The sequence below is a fragment of the Triticum dicoccoides genome, chromosome 7A (assembly GCF_002162155.2).
Source record: "Triticum dicoccoides isolate Atlit2015 ecotype Zavitan chromosome 7A, WEW_v2.0, whole genome shotgun sequence".
Taxonomy (NCBI): Eukaryota; Viridiplantae; Streptophyta; class Magnoliopsida; order Poales; family Poaceae; genus Triticum; species Triticum dicoccoides.
This window is the reverse complement of record NC_041392.1, coordinates 10,226,874-10,243,451: the sequence shown is the minus strand read 5'-3', so window position 1 is coordinate 10,243,451 and position 16,578 is coordinate 10,226,874. Positions and strand designations below refer to the sequence as shown.

The 16,578-nt window shown below is 39.5% G+C and overlaps 1 protein-coding gene across 1 annotated transcript; it reads left to right on the top strand.

The window, feature by feature from the left end:
• Positions 1-5,782: 5,782 nt before the first annotated feature.
• LOC119334474 lies at positions 5,783-6,530 on the top strand. Its single transcript, XM_037607033.1, has one exon. The coding sequence runs from the start codon at positions 5,873-5,875 to the stop codon at positions 6,479-6,481; it is 609 nt and encodes a 202-aa protein (XP_037462930.1). The 5' UTR covers positions 5,783-5,872; the 3' UTR covers positions 6,482-6,530.
• Positions 6,531-16,578: the final 10,048 nt, after the last annotated feature.

Genomic DNA, 16,578 nt, shown 5'->3' with positions numbered 1-16,578 from the left:
TAAGGAGAGCACACAATTAGCACAAAATTTTTCTAAATATCCATATGTTTACTAAGTAAAAAAAATCCCCGGAAAAAATTGATGTAGAAATGTTGATTCTAAACATAAATTTGGATATCCATAAAGAAAAATTATTGAATGGTAATCATAATTAATTCTATCTACATATCACTAGTCGTCAATCCGTGCACCTGCACGGGCTAGCAATTGTAATATCAGATATAACATATTTTTGACAAATTATAAATATCAAACAATCATTTGGATATAGGTTATTATTATTACACATGCACATTGGATCCAATGAAGTTACATTTCTTTGACTATTTTGTGATTGATTGTTTATGTCCAATTTTGTGACGAAAGTATAAAAATATCGCTGTGTGATGGAAAATCACGTCAAATTTATAGAAGATATGTGGAAATAAGAATGTGCTACTTTATGAAGGTTATATAAGGGTATATTTTTTATGTTGGTAGAAAACATGGTTACAAACGCAAAAGTTATTGTGTGCATCATGCACTCGTGATCTAGAAGTTTCTAAAAGGCACAAAGGTCGAGTGTTCTATTGTAGCCTTTCTTAGTTAACCTAAAAGAAGGAATACATGCTTGTTTTTGCCACGAAAGAATGGTAGAATTATAAATACTTTGTTTCTATACACAATAATGGACACATGCATGCATGACTTTCCGTTAACATACATGATATCCTAGCAAATACTATAAGAACCATAGATTATTCACATTAGATGTTTTTATGTGTACCAACGAATTCTTAAACAATTTATGTTATGATTAGCATGGATGGAAAATTTCATTTTTCTATCCATACTATCTATATCTATATCTATATCTATATCTATATCTATATCTATACCTCTATACCTACTAATAAAGCAAGGTGTGTTTCTCTGATTTTTTCATCCGTTCACCAATGAAAAGATTTTTTTTCTATTCGAGGTGGTACAATTTTTTTGTCCGTTTGTCTATTAGAAAAGAAAAACGCCAGATCTCGTACATGGGCCGCCCACAGTATTGGCCCACGAAATCCAGCCCAGTTATTTTTGTGTACATGCAGGTGGAAAAACCCTATTTATCGCAATTAGCGTTACATAGTCGTAAATTCGCACTGGGCGCCCAAGCTGGGCTGAAATATATTCTTTTTTTGTTTTGTGTTATGTTTCTGTTTTTCTTTTTCCGTTTCTTTCTCCTTTTGTTTGGTCTTTTTCCCTTTCGAGTTTACCTTTTTCTCCTTTTTTCGTAAATTCAAAATTGTCAAAAAACTACATAATATCATAAAAATTCGACTTTTTTAAATGCTCAGAACTTTAAAATATGTTTCTATTTTTCTTTTTCCATTTCTTTCACTTTTTCTTTGGTGTTTTCTCCTTTCAAGTTTATTTTTCTCCCATTTTTTTGTAAATTCAAAATTTTCAAAACATTCATAATATCATAAGAATCAATTTTCTAAAAAAATGTTCAGAACTTTAAATATATTCTTTTTTGAAAAAGTTTATAATATAAATATTTGTTCTCATTCCAAAATAGTCACAAATTCGCATAAGGCGCTCGAGCTTGGTTGAACCATTTCTTTTTGTTCTATGTTATGTTTCTACTTTTCTTTCTCCATTGGTTTCTATTTTCTTTCCTTTTCTTTTTTCTTTTTTCCTTTCAAGTTTATTTCTCTATCTCCCCTTTATTCATAAAACCAAAATTTTCAATAAAACTCATAATATCACACAAATCCGTTTTTTTAAATGTTTGGGATTTTAATATATATTCCTTTTCAAAAAATGTTCAGAACATTAAATCTTCACTATTAGGAAAAGGGCTATAGCTAATTTGGACATTAATGGCGCACCATGTATGCAGTGGCGCACCAGATACAGGTGCGTCATTATTGATATATTACTAGTGGTGCACCTGGTGTGTGGTGCGCTAGTACTAGTTTTGAAGAAAAAAATAAAAAAATTGTTAGCAGTGGCGCACTAGAGGATAGTGCGTCATTACTAGTTGACATAGTAATGGCGCACCTGTACAAAGTGCATCATTACTATGTGTATGACTGGGTCAAACCTTGATCAAACTTAGTAATGACGCACTTTGCATAGGTGCGCCATTACTATGTCAAACTTAGTAATGACGCACCTACACAAAGTGTGCCATTACTATCTTTGACCAAGGTTTGACCAAGTCATACACATAATAATGGTGCACTTTGTGAAGGTGTGTCATTACTTACTTTCTTTGCACCCCCACCCCTCTGGACCGCCGTTTCAGTTTTAGAAAAAATAAAAGAAAATGATGGAAATGTCAAAAAAAAAGGAAATAAATTTCCCATGTGATATGTGGTCTAGTTGTTGGAAAATTTACAAATATGAATTTCGACTTTATTTAAAAAATCTCTCTGGAATTTAGTAAAATGGGCATAACTTTTACATACGAACTCGGATTAAAAAGTTTTATATATGAAAAAGCATCTACTCAAAAAGTTACAAGATTTTCAGAATCCCGAAAAACCTAACAGAATGAAAGATACGAGGCTTTTAAGATCTAGAGTGGGGAAAAGAAAAAAATCAAACTTGCTAGTGGCGCACCATTTGCTAGGTGCGCCACTAGTAACAGAAAAAAAATTGGTTTCAATTTTTTTTCAAAATATGATACGTAATAGGACCGGGAAGTTTGAAATTTCATCACACTCATGAACATGAATAAAGTTCTAGACATCAACAAGGTTTAATAGGATCGATATGATAGATATATATCAACAAGTGCATGTTAAGTAAGCTGGTGCTGGGGTTGGATAGAACTGCGAAGTTAAGCGTGCTCGGGCCGGAGTAGTGTGAGGATGGGTGACCTTCCGGCAAGTTTGACCACGGAGTGCGATTTGACTTGAGATTAAGCATATTGACCTGAGATTAAGAAAAAAAGGGAAAAAATATATGAAAAAAATTTAGAAATTTTTTTTATGAAAAAATTTTGTTAGTAATGACGCACTTCTATGTGGTGCGCCATTACTAAGTCAGATAGTAATGGCGCACCTTCTAGGCATAGTAATGGCGCACTATAGGTGCGCCATTACTATCTGTGATAGTAATGGTGCGCTATTACTATTTGTTACTAGTGGCGTGGTAATAGTGGCGCACCTATAGTGCGTCATTAATAGCAAAAATATGTACGCCACTAATTAGCCTCTTCCCAGTAGTGCTTTGTTCTCATTCCAAAATTTGTTCAGGTTTCAAAAAATGTTCCATTTTTTCTTTGTGTTTTCCAAAGTTGTTTGAGATTTTCCCAAAAAAAATGCATTTAGAAAATGTTCCAAATATGAAAAATATTTTTGTTTTAGTGAAGTGTTCGCAAATTCAAAGTAATGTCCAAGTTTATAGAAACACATTTTCAAAAATTGTTTTGAATGTTCAAAATATGTTTCTTTTTCAAACGAAATCGCATTTTCAAAACGTGTTCACGTTATTATAAAAGGTTTATGATTTCAAATAAATTTGTGAATTTTGAGGGTTTCCAATTTTGTTGTGTATTTCTGAAAATGTAAAGAATTTCAAAAAGTGTTTATGATTTTAAAAATTATTCATGTTTTCAGGAATATTCAGCAATTTATATGTTTTAAACAGTTAAAAAAATTGTATCCAATCTCACATTGGAGTATGATATTAAAGGTTTGAGCTGGCCATTGGTTGGTAGGACTCGTTTCTTCGAGTGGCTATGAGCACGTAGTCGGGTCTTTCAGGACATGATTTTGATCCTTCAACTCATTATTTTTTGGATTTTTCCGTGCCTTCCTAACATAGGTCGTCTTGGCGCCTACCAGTGTGTTGGTCCATACACGAACTGATGTGCATCTCACACGTTATTTTACGCAACTAGCGTCATATAGTAGCCCCCACATACTTGGCCCAAGAAAAACATTGCTCCGACGCATAGGCTGTATTGGGCCTCAACCACACTCCCTACTGGGTCGTCTGAGGGAGCAATTTTTTCTTGGTCCAATAAAAGAGAATATGTTGGTTTGGCTCGAATAAAATAGTTGTGGGCACGTGAGCGCTAAAATAATCAAAGAAAATAAACCCTAATAAAGAAGGGACATTGATATCTGGTTATGCGCTAAATATATATGCTAATGAAACAGGATTTAAGCGCTACAATTAGTAATTCATCCGGTTACGCCATCGTAAGAGAGAGTGGTCGAAGCAACCGTGCTCTAAAGGTCGCCGCATAGCTACCAAACGTAGAGGCAGACACAACCCCGAGACAGAGACTGACCCAAAGGAAAAAAATGCACGAGTTGTATGGTTGCCGCTATGCCGACTAACCGCACCGTTATGGAGATCATTTTTGGTGGAGACATCAATTATCTCTCCCATTGCTTCTCCAAAGAAACATCTCTCCCGTTGCAATGCACGGGCATATGTGCTACTACTAATGAAGCAAGGTGCGTTTTGCCTATATTTTCATCCGTTCACCGTCGAAAAAACAATCTTTCTACCCGAGGTGGTACAAAGGTCTTATGCGTTTGTTTGCTAGAAAAAGAATTGTTGTACGTGGGCCACGCGCGGTGGCCCAGCAAAGCCAGCCCACTTATTTTTCTGCCCATGCAGCTGGAAAAACTCTATTTTCCGCACAGCGCCATAAATAGTCAGAATTTCGCACAAGGCAAACAATAATGGGCTGGCCCATCTAAATTATTTTCTTTGTTTTACTTCTATTTTTATTCTCCTTTCCCTATATCTTTTTCCCTTCCAAGTTTATGTTACGTAAGTTCTCCTTTCATCTTAGACGTAAATTCTATACTACAACGGTGTATTTAATTTTTATAATGTTGATTAATGAGAAGACTTGAAAGGTGCTTCCAATTAGTAAATATAAGATATAAAATATAAAATATAAGATACCGGCGTGTACGTGCGCATCATGTACCTATGATACAGGTTACCTCCTTATGATCGCTAGCTCTTTTTTTTCCTTCCTACTACGTAGTAACGAGAATCGAAACCGAATAAACCCATACTGTGACGTGTTGGTATTGGTAATTTTTGTTTTGATTTTCTTAGGCGGTGGGCAGTAAACATGCTTATTTTTTGACAGTGCCTACGAACGATACGTTAGTCCGGCTGGCATCATTTAATCCCTAAAATAAGTTGTGATTTTTAACTGGGGGAATACAACTGTTGTAAAAGTCAACCCATCAGACAATAATCGACTTGGAAATAAAAAAATTTAAAATATAAAATTTTGATATTTTAACAAAAATATTTATTGTGTCACCAAGTTAACTAAGTGCCTGCTCCCTGAGAATTATTTGTAACTACTCGAAAATTGCAAAGAAAAAATGAGCAATTATAGACTTGATGAGGGAAAATATAATCGTCCCCCAAAGGGAGGTAGAAGTAACAAATCAGTTATACAAAATGATGTTTAGAAAACACCAATGCAAATAAGACGTACCAAAATGAGCATCAACATATCTATGGGCATTCGGTGCACACTAATCATTTGGGATATCCTTGATCAAGCTACGTTGCATTAATGGATTCATATAAGTAAGATATGTGTTACTACAACACGATCTATAGTGAGCATCTGTGTATTTGTGGAACATAGAGAGAGCATTAATATGTAGGGATCCAAAATGGGCATTCAACATTTACTGGACACCGATAGTACACATATTCTGGACCAAAGCTGCATACTGCATTTATGATACCCCATTGCAGGCATTATAAAGAATTCTCAGCCTCATGTACATCACCTCCATCCACCCATCCATCTCTGCAATACACATCCTTCTCTGTCTATTTTTCTCCACCTCCCTCTCAGCGCTTCAGTACTTCAAGGCTTCTAGCTAGCCCTGTAGTAATGGTAGCAATGCCAAGGACTACCATCGTCCTCTCCACCATCATCTTCTTCCTTTTTTCCGCTCATGCTAGTGGCTCTGACACTGGCAAGCCCAAGGCGACCAAGCTCATGGTGGAAACATGCAAGAAGGCCTCGATCAACAACCCCTACAACAAATCTATCACGCAAGAATTCTGCTTGTCCACCCTTCAGTCGGACAATCGAAGTGCTGAGGCTAAGGACCTCCGTGACTTAGTGCTTGTCACTGTCGACATCTTTAAGAGCCGTGTCACTGCCGCTAGTCGTAAGATCAAGCAAAAGCTGCAAGATGCCAAGAAGGGAACAGTGGCAATGCATGTTCTCAGTTATTGTGAGGTGGAGTATGAAGGTGTGGTGAGACGCCTCAACGTGTGCCACGGCCTGATCAAGGACTACCAAGGTGACAAGAGTGGGCAGCAGTTCTTGCATCTGCCCGACTGTGTGGATATTAATTACAACCCTATCATCATGTGTTGGTTAGAGCTTCCAGATATGCCTGGTGCGGAGGCGCTCATCAGAGAAAACGAGGAGTTGTACATGCTTCTCATCCTCAACAACACCTTACTAATATCATATGATGTCCGTGATTAATATTATTTGTTGTCGCATCAGTTATTTGAAATAACAATAATAAACCTTATTGTCGCATAAATTTACTCGGATTTTGTGTTATTAACTTACTATATATGCACATGGATGGCTGTGAAGTGTGAACAACTTATTTATTGAACCGAGTATTCAAGAAGGGATACTTGTAAAAGACCAGCTGGATGATTGGAAATATGATTGTCGCACCCATGTCTTCTCTGCTTCAAGGGGATACAACAATGTCACTGGTTCACTCCTTGTGAAATCTAACTTTAATTTGGGTTAGAAAACCTATTTTTAACAGAAGAAGAAGTTCTTCTAACTGCTGATTCACCAAAACAGACTGAATAAAAGGGAAATGTTATAAAGGAATGGGTCTTCTCCATGAGTAGTCATGTGTCAAGCGTGGATCAATACTACTAGTGGCAAGAGTCCATCTATTGTTCTTGTCTTTGCCGTGCCATGAGAGCAACATATCCGCTGAAGTTTGTCTGTTCACCATAGAGACATGAAGTCTCACTTGACACTCATGAAGGAACTGTTCAAGGCCTTGATGGTGCACAGACCTAAGAGAAACATGTACTTTCACCTGCAGGAGCGATCAGGTCGTTACATGCACGCATCCATGCATACTCATGTGCATCCATGGTCGGTGCTGGCGCTGAAGCACCCTGTTGCAAGTATTCATACACGATAACAATAGTAGTTTCATGGTCGTACGTACAAGCAAGATCATGAAAAACACAGAATCGAATATCTTTGACTCGATCACAAGATGAAAAACTCGTTAGTTTATCTATTGGCACAGACGCTCACCATAAAAAAAACACAATATGTGGACATCCAAAGAGATAAACGGTGGCAGGCAGGATGATTTTTTTTTGAGATCATTCATTGCTCAAAACTGTTTGTGATTTGAAAATGCGGCTTGACATTACTTGTAAGGAAATCTCTTTTTAGTTGACTTGGACATTTGATCTAGGATGTTGATTTTAATTTTATCACATGGATAACACATAGGTTGCACGTTCTACAGATTATGTGCTTTCTTACATTTAGATTGTAACCAGTGACTAAATTATGTGCATCTTGAAGAACTCTTAAAATGAATACAAATATGAAATCTGTAGAACGAGGAAAGAGAACAGAAATGGAAATTAGACATATTAATGCAAGGTTATCTAAAACATGTATCATGTCAATATATCTATACATACACTGAACCCTTCTTTTTTTTGCAAGGGCATAAAATGAACAATGATCATTTAAACCATGATCAAGTTGAGTTGCATTAATGAAGCTACATTAGACATATTAATATTCCCCGCAATAACAAGTAGACATATTAATACAAATGAAATGTTGCATTCACCATCCAATAGAAGCTAGAAGTGTATTAATACGAGAAGATCTAAACTGAGCATTAACATATTTGTGAATAGAGAGGGCACTAAGACCAGCATGTCCAATAGGAGGATCAACATATTTGTGTGGAGATAAAACACTAACAATTTGGATATCTATAGCCAAGATGCATATGGCATTGATGAACCACCAATACATATGTGCATACAAAGAACAATAATCATTTTTTATATCCATGATCAAGCTGTGTTGCATTAATGACATGTGTTGTAGATTTACGAATACCAATTGCAAGTGAATATGCACGATAAGATTAATTTCAGTTCAGTAGTCGTACCTGTATTTAAGCAAGATCATGGAAAACTCACAATGTCTTTCACTCGCAACATGAGAAAGTTGTACAGTTATATATCAGCCCACACATACACCTGAAAAAATAGCAGTAGCGCTCGACAGAGGACAACGCTATTGCTATGTACAATAGCAGTAGTGCTTTTTAATTAAGAGCGCTACTAGTATACCTACACTGCCATGCAACCGTTGGCAACTATAGTAGTAGCGTTTTTTGTAACAAAAGCGTTACTGCTAGATGGATATTAGCAGTGCTCTTCGGTGACAAGCGCTACCATTCTTTAGCAGCAGCGCTTTCTTATAAAAAGCGCTGCTACTAAGCTCCTCTGTAGTGTGTGGATATCCAATGAGTAAAAGGGAGGATGTGGGAGGATGAAAAAGCCTTTTGTATTATTTAAGAGATGAATTTACCCGTGGTCCCTAAACTTGGCTTGCATGTTCATTTTCATGCCAAAAGATGGAAATCGATTTCTGGTACAATCAGTTGGCTAATATGGTGCATTTCTCGCATGTAACCGCAAACTTTGCCTACATGGCACTGTATCTTGGTGGATCCCACTTGTAAAGTTATGTGACATCCACTCTCGCCGCAGGTGACGTCGAACTCCACACCAAGTAAACCCATGCCTCTCTCCGTGGAGGAGGGGATTGCGAAGCCAAATAACATAGGTGGTGGCGGCAGCACGGTGAGGCTGGACTAGCGCCAGCTCATATGAGATGGGGTGCTTTTGTTCAGCATCCTTGTGTTTTTGCTAGCTCCGAACCTGCACCAAGAAACACATGAAGGATGACTTGTACACCACCTCGGAACTCTTGTCACTGGCGAATGACATGCCGGTCCTCAGACCGCTCACCATGACATCGATAGTACCCCACCTTCAGCACTTCTTGCACCTCCGTTGCCACAACACTTATGACGGGCTTAGACTCGAGAACCGCCTTAGTCCGGCAACGGTTGGAAATTTAAACTCTCAAATTTCTCACGGTAGGAGAATCACACCGGCGAAATCCTAACTCTTCCTTCAGACCAATTTCGTCAACGAACAGAAGAACTGTGTCTCTGTTGTTGTGGAACTCGACTGCACTTCAAGAGATTTTCATAGTCTTCACTCGAAGAAATAGGTAGGTTGAGCATCACTTCGGAAATACGCATACATATGACCTAGACCCCCTTTAACAGTATGGTGTTTCCTATGAATCAATATAAGAAAAAAGAAACTACTGGAACAAAATCTTCACGTTCCAATTCGTCACGTCAATTTCTTCAAAGGGGCGCACCAATTTATTCAATCTAAACGTACATTTTTAGGGGTCGTCTTTCATGGTTAAACAACATCTTCTGTGACTTTTCACCTATGTACACTCACAAACACATTAGTCTCTTAACACATTTGTCTTCAGTAGTCTATAACCACAAAGGAGGCACTAGATGTACTTACACCATTCTTGACGTTTACACCGGGCATAGCCGGGCACAGAGCACATTCTACTCTAGGTAGACTTCATGCCACGCATGCCACTACAGTAGTCTCCCCCAACAAGTTACGACTACGGTAATTAAGGGTCTCTCTATGGACGCGGCCTCACTAAGGTTCTCCGTAATTCCCTAATCAATTGTAAAACCTAGGGGTGAATGCTTTTGCTGTCACCTCGAATTACCTTCACTCGCTAACTCTTAAAACGACAGTAATATACTTTGTGACCTTTCGGTGATAATTTTGAGGGAGGAGCCTTCACAACATTCACGAAGTCTATTAAACTAAATCATTCAACAGAAAATATCACATATTAACGTTTCAGCTCCTATACATACCAAGATTCATCCATATCCCTAAGAACTAGGGGGTTTACTCATACATAGGGGAAGCAGAATATGCACGATAAACATGGATGAATCAAACAAGTAACACGCATGATGATCCACTAGAGTTCTGATATTACAACGAGATGAAGATTGATGTGGATTATGATGATGATGACAGTGGTGATGATGCCGACGTCCCCTTGCACCTGGTGGTGAAGATGGCGATCTCCTCCTTACCAATTCCCCTCTGGATGGGTTCAAAAAGTTAGGGTTCTCCTCCTGGATGTGTTTCTGGTGGTTGTGTGTATGTGTGTGTGTGTGTGTGTGTGTGTCTATTCGGCGATCTTTATCCATAGGGAAGAAGTAGTCGACGGGAGGGAGCTACCAGCATGCCATACGGCTGCATGCACGAGCACGTGCGCTCGTATGGTTGCCCGTGTTGCACTTTGTTGGACTGCGCCAGATCCAATTTCCTTTAAGTATTTTATTCTATTTATGGTAAGGTATAATCACATTGATTTATGTGATTCCACCATAATATCATGTGATTCCTACCATAGTTTTCCATTTGTTCCAAAAGAAGTGTCCTGGGGAAAAATGACAAAAATAGTGTGTGAACGCAGTAACATTCCACAAAGCCTATGGAGTTGGCACAAAATACTCGTAGAAATAATCACACAATTTGGACTCATCAATAGTACTCAAGCTTAAGCCTCTGCGAAACCTTATGCATGAATAATTTCTTTGGCATAATCTCGTCACTAGACAAGAAAAGTTTCAGCAAGCAATGATTGAAGCGAAGTCCTTGCGAGAATTAATGATGAGACACTCGTGGGTGTTAATGAGTTACTCTAGTATCATGTTGTGTTTTCATAACTTTCACTCCCTTAATTTATGTTTTCATTGCTCAAGAAAGAAAATTCTCTTCCATGTGTTCCCCGCAAGCAAGTGTTAACTAGATTAAATAGAATAAAAGCTACTTTTTATTTTTTCTAGGTGAGCAAGAGCTTTGTGTTGATTATCTTTGCTTCAATAACACTTGCATAATAACCATGTCACCGCTACAGCTATACTAACTTTTCATGTGAAGAAGCGGAGGTCTATCTAGGCATTAAACAACCTAGTTCCTTACGGTTTGGATTTCTATCTATGTTACTAGAGGATGATCAAGTTTAATCTTGAAGAGTTGACGTGTGTTACTTTTATGCTCATCATGCCATAGTCTAAACATGTTTATCTTATAAAATCTATGATACTCCCATTGATATTGCCACTAATGACTGATGAATGCAAGGGATTGTGAAATCCTCTCTTTGTTTTGTGATCTGATCCGATGTCTTCTTCACTGATTACTTCTTGCGATCCGATCGCCATGTGTGAGTAATTCGGTAAGGCAATGTCCAATGTCCCTGCAACCTGATGTATTTGTTTGAGGGGTTGATGGAATGACTTTGAATGGACGTCATGTATATATAAAATAAAATTACATCATAGTAGTCTCTTCTCTCTCTCTCCCCCAACCTCGTTCTTCGGCCCTACAGGTTGCATGGATCCTGGAGTTCGGTCCAAGTGGAGGTTAGGACACGGGACAACGTGAAGTGCAATTCTGAACACGAGTGATAGAAGGGCTTAGTATGGTAGGGTGGATCCAATCTCTGGGGATGCATAAGGTGTAGTCATTAAATGTCCAATGATTTTGTTTGATTTACCTTAATTACCGAGGAAACTCCGCGTGGCGAATAGGGCATACAGCTAGACAACTGACTCTTGATGCAGGGCGCATTTCGGTCAAGACATAATTTGGACACATCCCCCACTTCGAGTGTTGGAAGCACATCTTAACGGGTGTCTTCCAGAGCACTAATTAATACTAGTGGAATGCCCGTGTGTTGCTACAGGCTATAATATATAAAAATGAATTAGACAAGACAAATGATTAAGATCATCTCCAAGGTTGAAGCCCATTTCTCTCTCATATGTCCGAGAGTGTTCGAACATCAGATAGGCGCCTAAAAGGCTCCTGAAAATCCAACCATTCAGATAGTCTGGGATCACCAAAATCCAACCTATATGTGAGGAAGATATGTGGTTTTCCATATTATCCTCCATCATCTCCAACACGCGGTTCCAACACAAAAACTCCACTCGACGATGCACCCTTCCCTTTTCCTACCGGAACGTCCCCTTCTCGCTCAATTTTCCGCCATAAACGGGAATTTGTCGTTGGTGCTCTCTACATTAAAATCTGATGACGCTCACTTGACCTTCGCTGTAGTCTCCTTTCTCCTTCACAACATACAACCCCATGGACCATCAAGGAGGAATCCCCTACTAATATGTCTCCATCATATCTACTTTTCCAAACACTTTTGCCCTTGTTTTGGACTCTAACTTGCATGATTTGAATGGAACTAATCCGGACTGACCCTGTTTTCAGTAGAATTGCCATGGTGTTATTTTTGTGCAGAAATAGAAGTTCTCGGAATGACCTGAAACTTCACGGAGAATATTTTGGAATATATAAAAAATACTGGCGAATGAATCAACACCAAGGGGCCCACACCCTGTCCACGAGGGTGGGGGGCGCGCCCCCTTGCCTCGTGGGCCCCCTGAAGCTCCACCGACCTCAACTCCAACTGTATATATTCACGCTCGGGGAGAAAAAAATCAGAGATAAGAATTCATCGCGTTTTACGATACGGAGCCGCCGCCAAGCCCTAATCTCTCTCGGGAGGGATGATCTGGAGTCCGTTTGGGGCACCAGAGAGGGGAATCCGTCGCCATCGTCATCATCAACCTTCCTCCATCACCAATTTCATGATGCTCACCGCCGTGCGTGAGTAATTCCATCATAGGCATGCTGGACGGTGATGGGTTGGATGAGATTTACCATGTAATCGAGTTATTTTTGTTAGGGTTTGATCCCTAGTATCCATTATGTTCTGAGATTGATGTTGCTATGACTTTGCTATGCTTAATGCTTGTCACTAGGGCCCGAGTGCCATGATTTCATATCTGAACCTATTATGTTTTCATGAATATATGTGAGTTCTTGATCCTATCTTGCAAGTCAATAGTCACCTACTATGTGTTATGATCCGGTAACCCCGAAGTGACAATAATCGGGACCACTCCCGGTGATTACCATAGTTTGAGGAGTTCATGTATTCACTAAGTGTTAATGCTTTTGTCCGGTACTCTATTAAAAGGAGGCCTTAATATCCCTTAGTTTCCAACAGGACCCCCTGCCACGGGAGGGTAAGACAAAAGATGTCATGCAAGTTCTTTTCCATAAGCACGTATGACTATATTCGAAATACATGCCTACATTACATTGATGAACTGGAGCTAGTTCTGTGTCACCCTATGTTATAACTGTTGCATGAGGAATCACATCCGACATAATTATCCATCATTGATCCAATGCCTACGAGCTTTTCACATATTGATCTTTGCTTAGTTACTTTACCATTGCCACTGTTACAATTACTACAGAACTGTTACTGTTACTTTTACCACCGTTACCGTTACTTCCATACTACTTTGCTACTAAATAATTTGCTGCAGATATGAAGTCTTACAGGTGTGGATGAATTGACAAATCAACTGCTAATACTTGAGAATATTCTTTGGCTCTCCTTGTGTCGAATCAGTAAATTTGGGTTGAATACTCTACCCTCGAAAACTGTTGTGATCCCCTATACTTGTGGGTTATCACCTGCCAACCGCCCCGCTCTCTGCCCTGATCCCCTCCCCCCGTGATCATGCCATCTGCCACCTCCATCAAGGGAACAAGGCATGTGCCTCCCGTGACGCCCAAGAAGGCAGATATGATTGTCCTTAGACATTGCCAACATACAGTTGAATGTCGTACCTTACGACAAAAGAAAAATATGATGTCGGTTGTTTGGCATGAAACCAATATGCCACTGTGTCCGTTATTAAATCTTGAAGCACCCAACCAATGCATTTACCCCTCTATCCTAACCAAAAAATTGTACGAATTGATGAAGAAAATATATAAACCACTCGCTCAAGCAATTTGTTTTGAATCCATCTCTAATAAAATACAATTTTTCACATTTTCTACGGTACCATCCTCCTCACTCTTATCACAAAATCTACTAGCTCGTGTTCTAAGTGAGCCAGTGATCGATGACGGCATGGTAGGCTGGTAACAAGGGACAAGGGCGACAACCGCCTTCCTCTCTTAGTGAAGGAAATATGCCCTAGAGGCAATAATAAAGTTCTTATTTATATTTCCTTATATCATGATACATGTTTATTATTCATGCTAGAATTGTATTAACCGGAAACTAGATACATGTGTGGATACATAGACAAAACACAGTTTCCCTAGTAAGCCTCTACTAGACTAGCTCGTTAATCAAAGATGGTTGAGTTTCCTAACCATAGACATGTGTTGTCATTTGATGGACGGGATCACATCATTAGGAGAATGATGTGATGGAAAAGACCCATCGGTTAGCTTAGCATATTGATCGTTCAGTTTTATTGCTACAGCTTTCTTCATGTCATAGACATGTTCCTTTGACTATGAGATTATGCAACTCTCGGATACCGGAGTAATGCCTTGTGTACTATCAAACGTCACAACGGAACTGGGTGATTATAAAGATGCTCTACAGGTATCTCCGAAGGTGTTTGTTGGGTTGGCATAGATTGAGATTAGGATTTGTCACTCCGAGTATCGGTGAGGTATCTCTGGGCCCTCTCGGTAATGCACATCATAATAAGCCTTGAAAGCAATGTGACTAATGAGTTAATTTTGGGATGATGTATTATGGAACGAGTGAAGAGACTTGCCGGTAACGATATTGAAATAGGTATGAAGATATCGACGATCGAATCTCGGGCAAGTAACATACCAATGACAAAGGGAATAACGTATGTTGTCATTACGGTACGACCGATAAAGATCTTCGTAGAATATGTAGGAACCAATATGAGCATCCAGTTTCCGCTGTTGGTTATTGACCGGAGAGGTGTCTTAGTCATGTCTACATAGTTCTCGAACCCGTAGGGTCCGCACACTTAACGTTTGATGACGATTTTGTATTATATGAGTTATGCGATTTGGTGACCGAATGTTGTTCGGAGTCCCGGATGAGATCACGGACATGACGAGGAGTCTCAAAATGGTCGATAGGTAAAGATTCATATATAGGACGATGGTATTTGGACACTGGAAGTGTTCCGAGGGTTCCTGGTACATATCGGGTCAACGGAAGGGGTTCCGGACATCCCCCGGCAACTACATGGGCCTAATGGGCCAAGCAGGGGACAGACCAGCCCCTAGTGGGCTGGTGCGCCCCATGTAGACCAAAATAGGAGAAGAAGGAAAGGAGGGAAGGGAGAAGGAAAGGGGAGGATTCAGCCTCCAACACTTATGAAAGGGAGGGGGGGGCGACTTGGAGGAGGCGCCCCTTGCTGCTCCCCTCCCTCTCCCACCTAATATATATGTGGGAGGGGCATCTCTAGAACACACAACATTGATTCCTAGCCGTGTGCGGCGCCCCTCCACAGTTTACGCCTTCAGTCATATCTATCTATCTATATCTATCTATCTATCTATCTATCTATCTATCTATATCTATATCTATCTATCTATATCTATCTATCTATATCTATCTATCTATCTATATCTATATCTATACTTATATTAATTACAGACTCCCTAAAAATTACCACGTTAATTAGAATTTACCAGCCGTTCATCTGGTGGGACCGAGTTATTACGGTGTAGATTAATCTTCAGAGAACAATATTTTTTTTGACCATTCAGGCAGCTTAGTTCTGCCAAAAAAACTTTTGAATAGTAAACCATAAAATATCTACCTCTTTCTATTCCTCTCAGAGTAAAAGAAAAACAACAACCTAAGAAATCGTGGTCTCTCACAATCTCTGACGTCCCTCTCTCAAACTCTCTCTCTCTTAGTCCCTCACGTCTCTTTCTCTCTCTCAAACTGTCATATTTATCTTCGTCTATCTCTCTCAATCTATCCCGTTTCTCCCTCTCTCAAACTCTCATATATCTCTTCTCTCATGTCTCTCTTTACTTCACACATGGTAAACAGATCGTTCTCTCTCTCAAATTGGAGCAAGGATGTTAGGGCATGGATCCCAAGCTCTCGCTGAAGTTATCACATTAGAATTTTGTTCCTTATCTAAATCAGGTTCCTCATCTCACACTGATTTGCTTTGAATTTGCTTTTTTGGGGTTTACAATTGAATTGCCCGGATCATTGATCGATGACCCAGCATGCAGTCACGCTGGCCACCGCCGGACATGCCTATGCGGCAGTAGAGAATCAGCATGAGACTACACTTAGTCAGAATTGACGACTCTGTCGTTCACAATATGGCCAGCCGTCAACACTCAAGCACATGGATGAACTGCCCCCTTCTACCGGAGGCTGGTGCTGGTCGCTGTTCATGACTACCACCACCAAGTTCTACGTATAGCCGTGAGCTCCACTGCTCTAGGATGGTGTTGCCATTTTCAGTCGTCGACCTTTACGTTTATGTGCTGCTCCTTGCGTTTTTTTGAAGCCGCTTA

What these genes read in the sequence shown, in the direction of transcription:
- LOC119334474 (XM_037607033.1), top strand. Translation starts at nt 5,873, where the DNA reads ATGGTAGCAATGCCAAGGACTACCATCGTCCTCTCCACCATCATCTTC.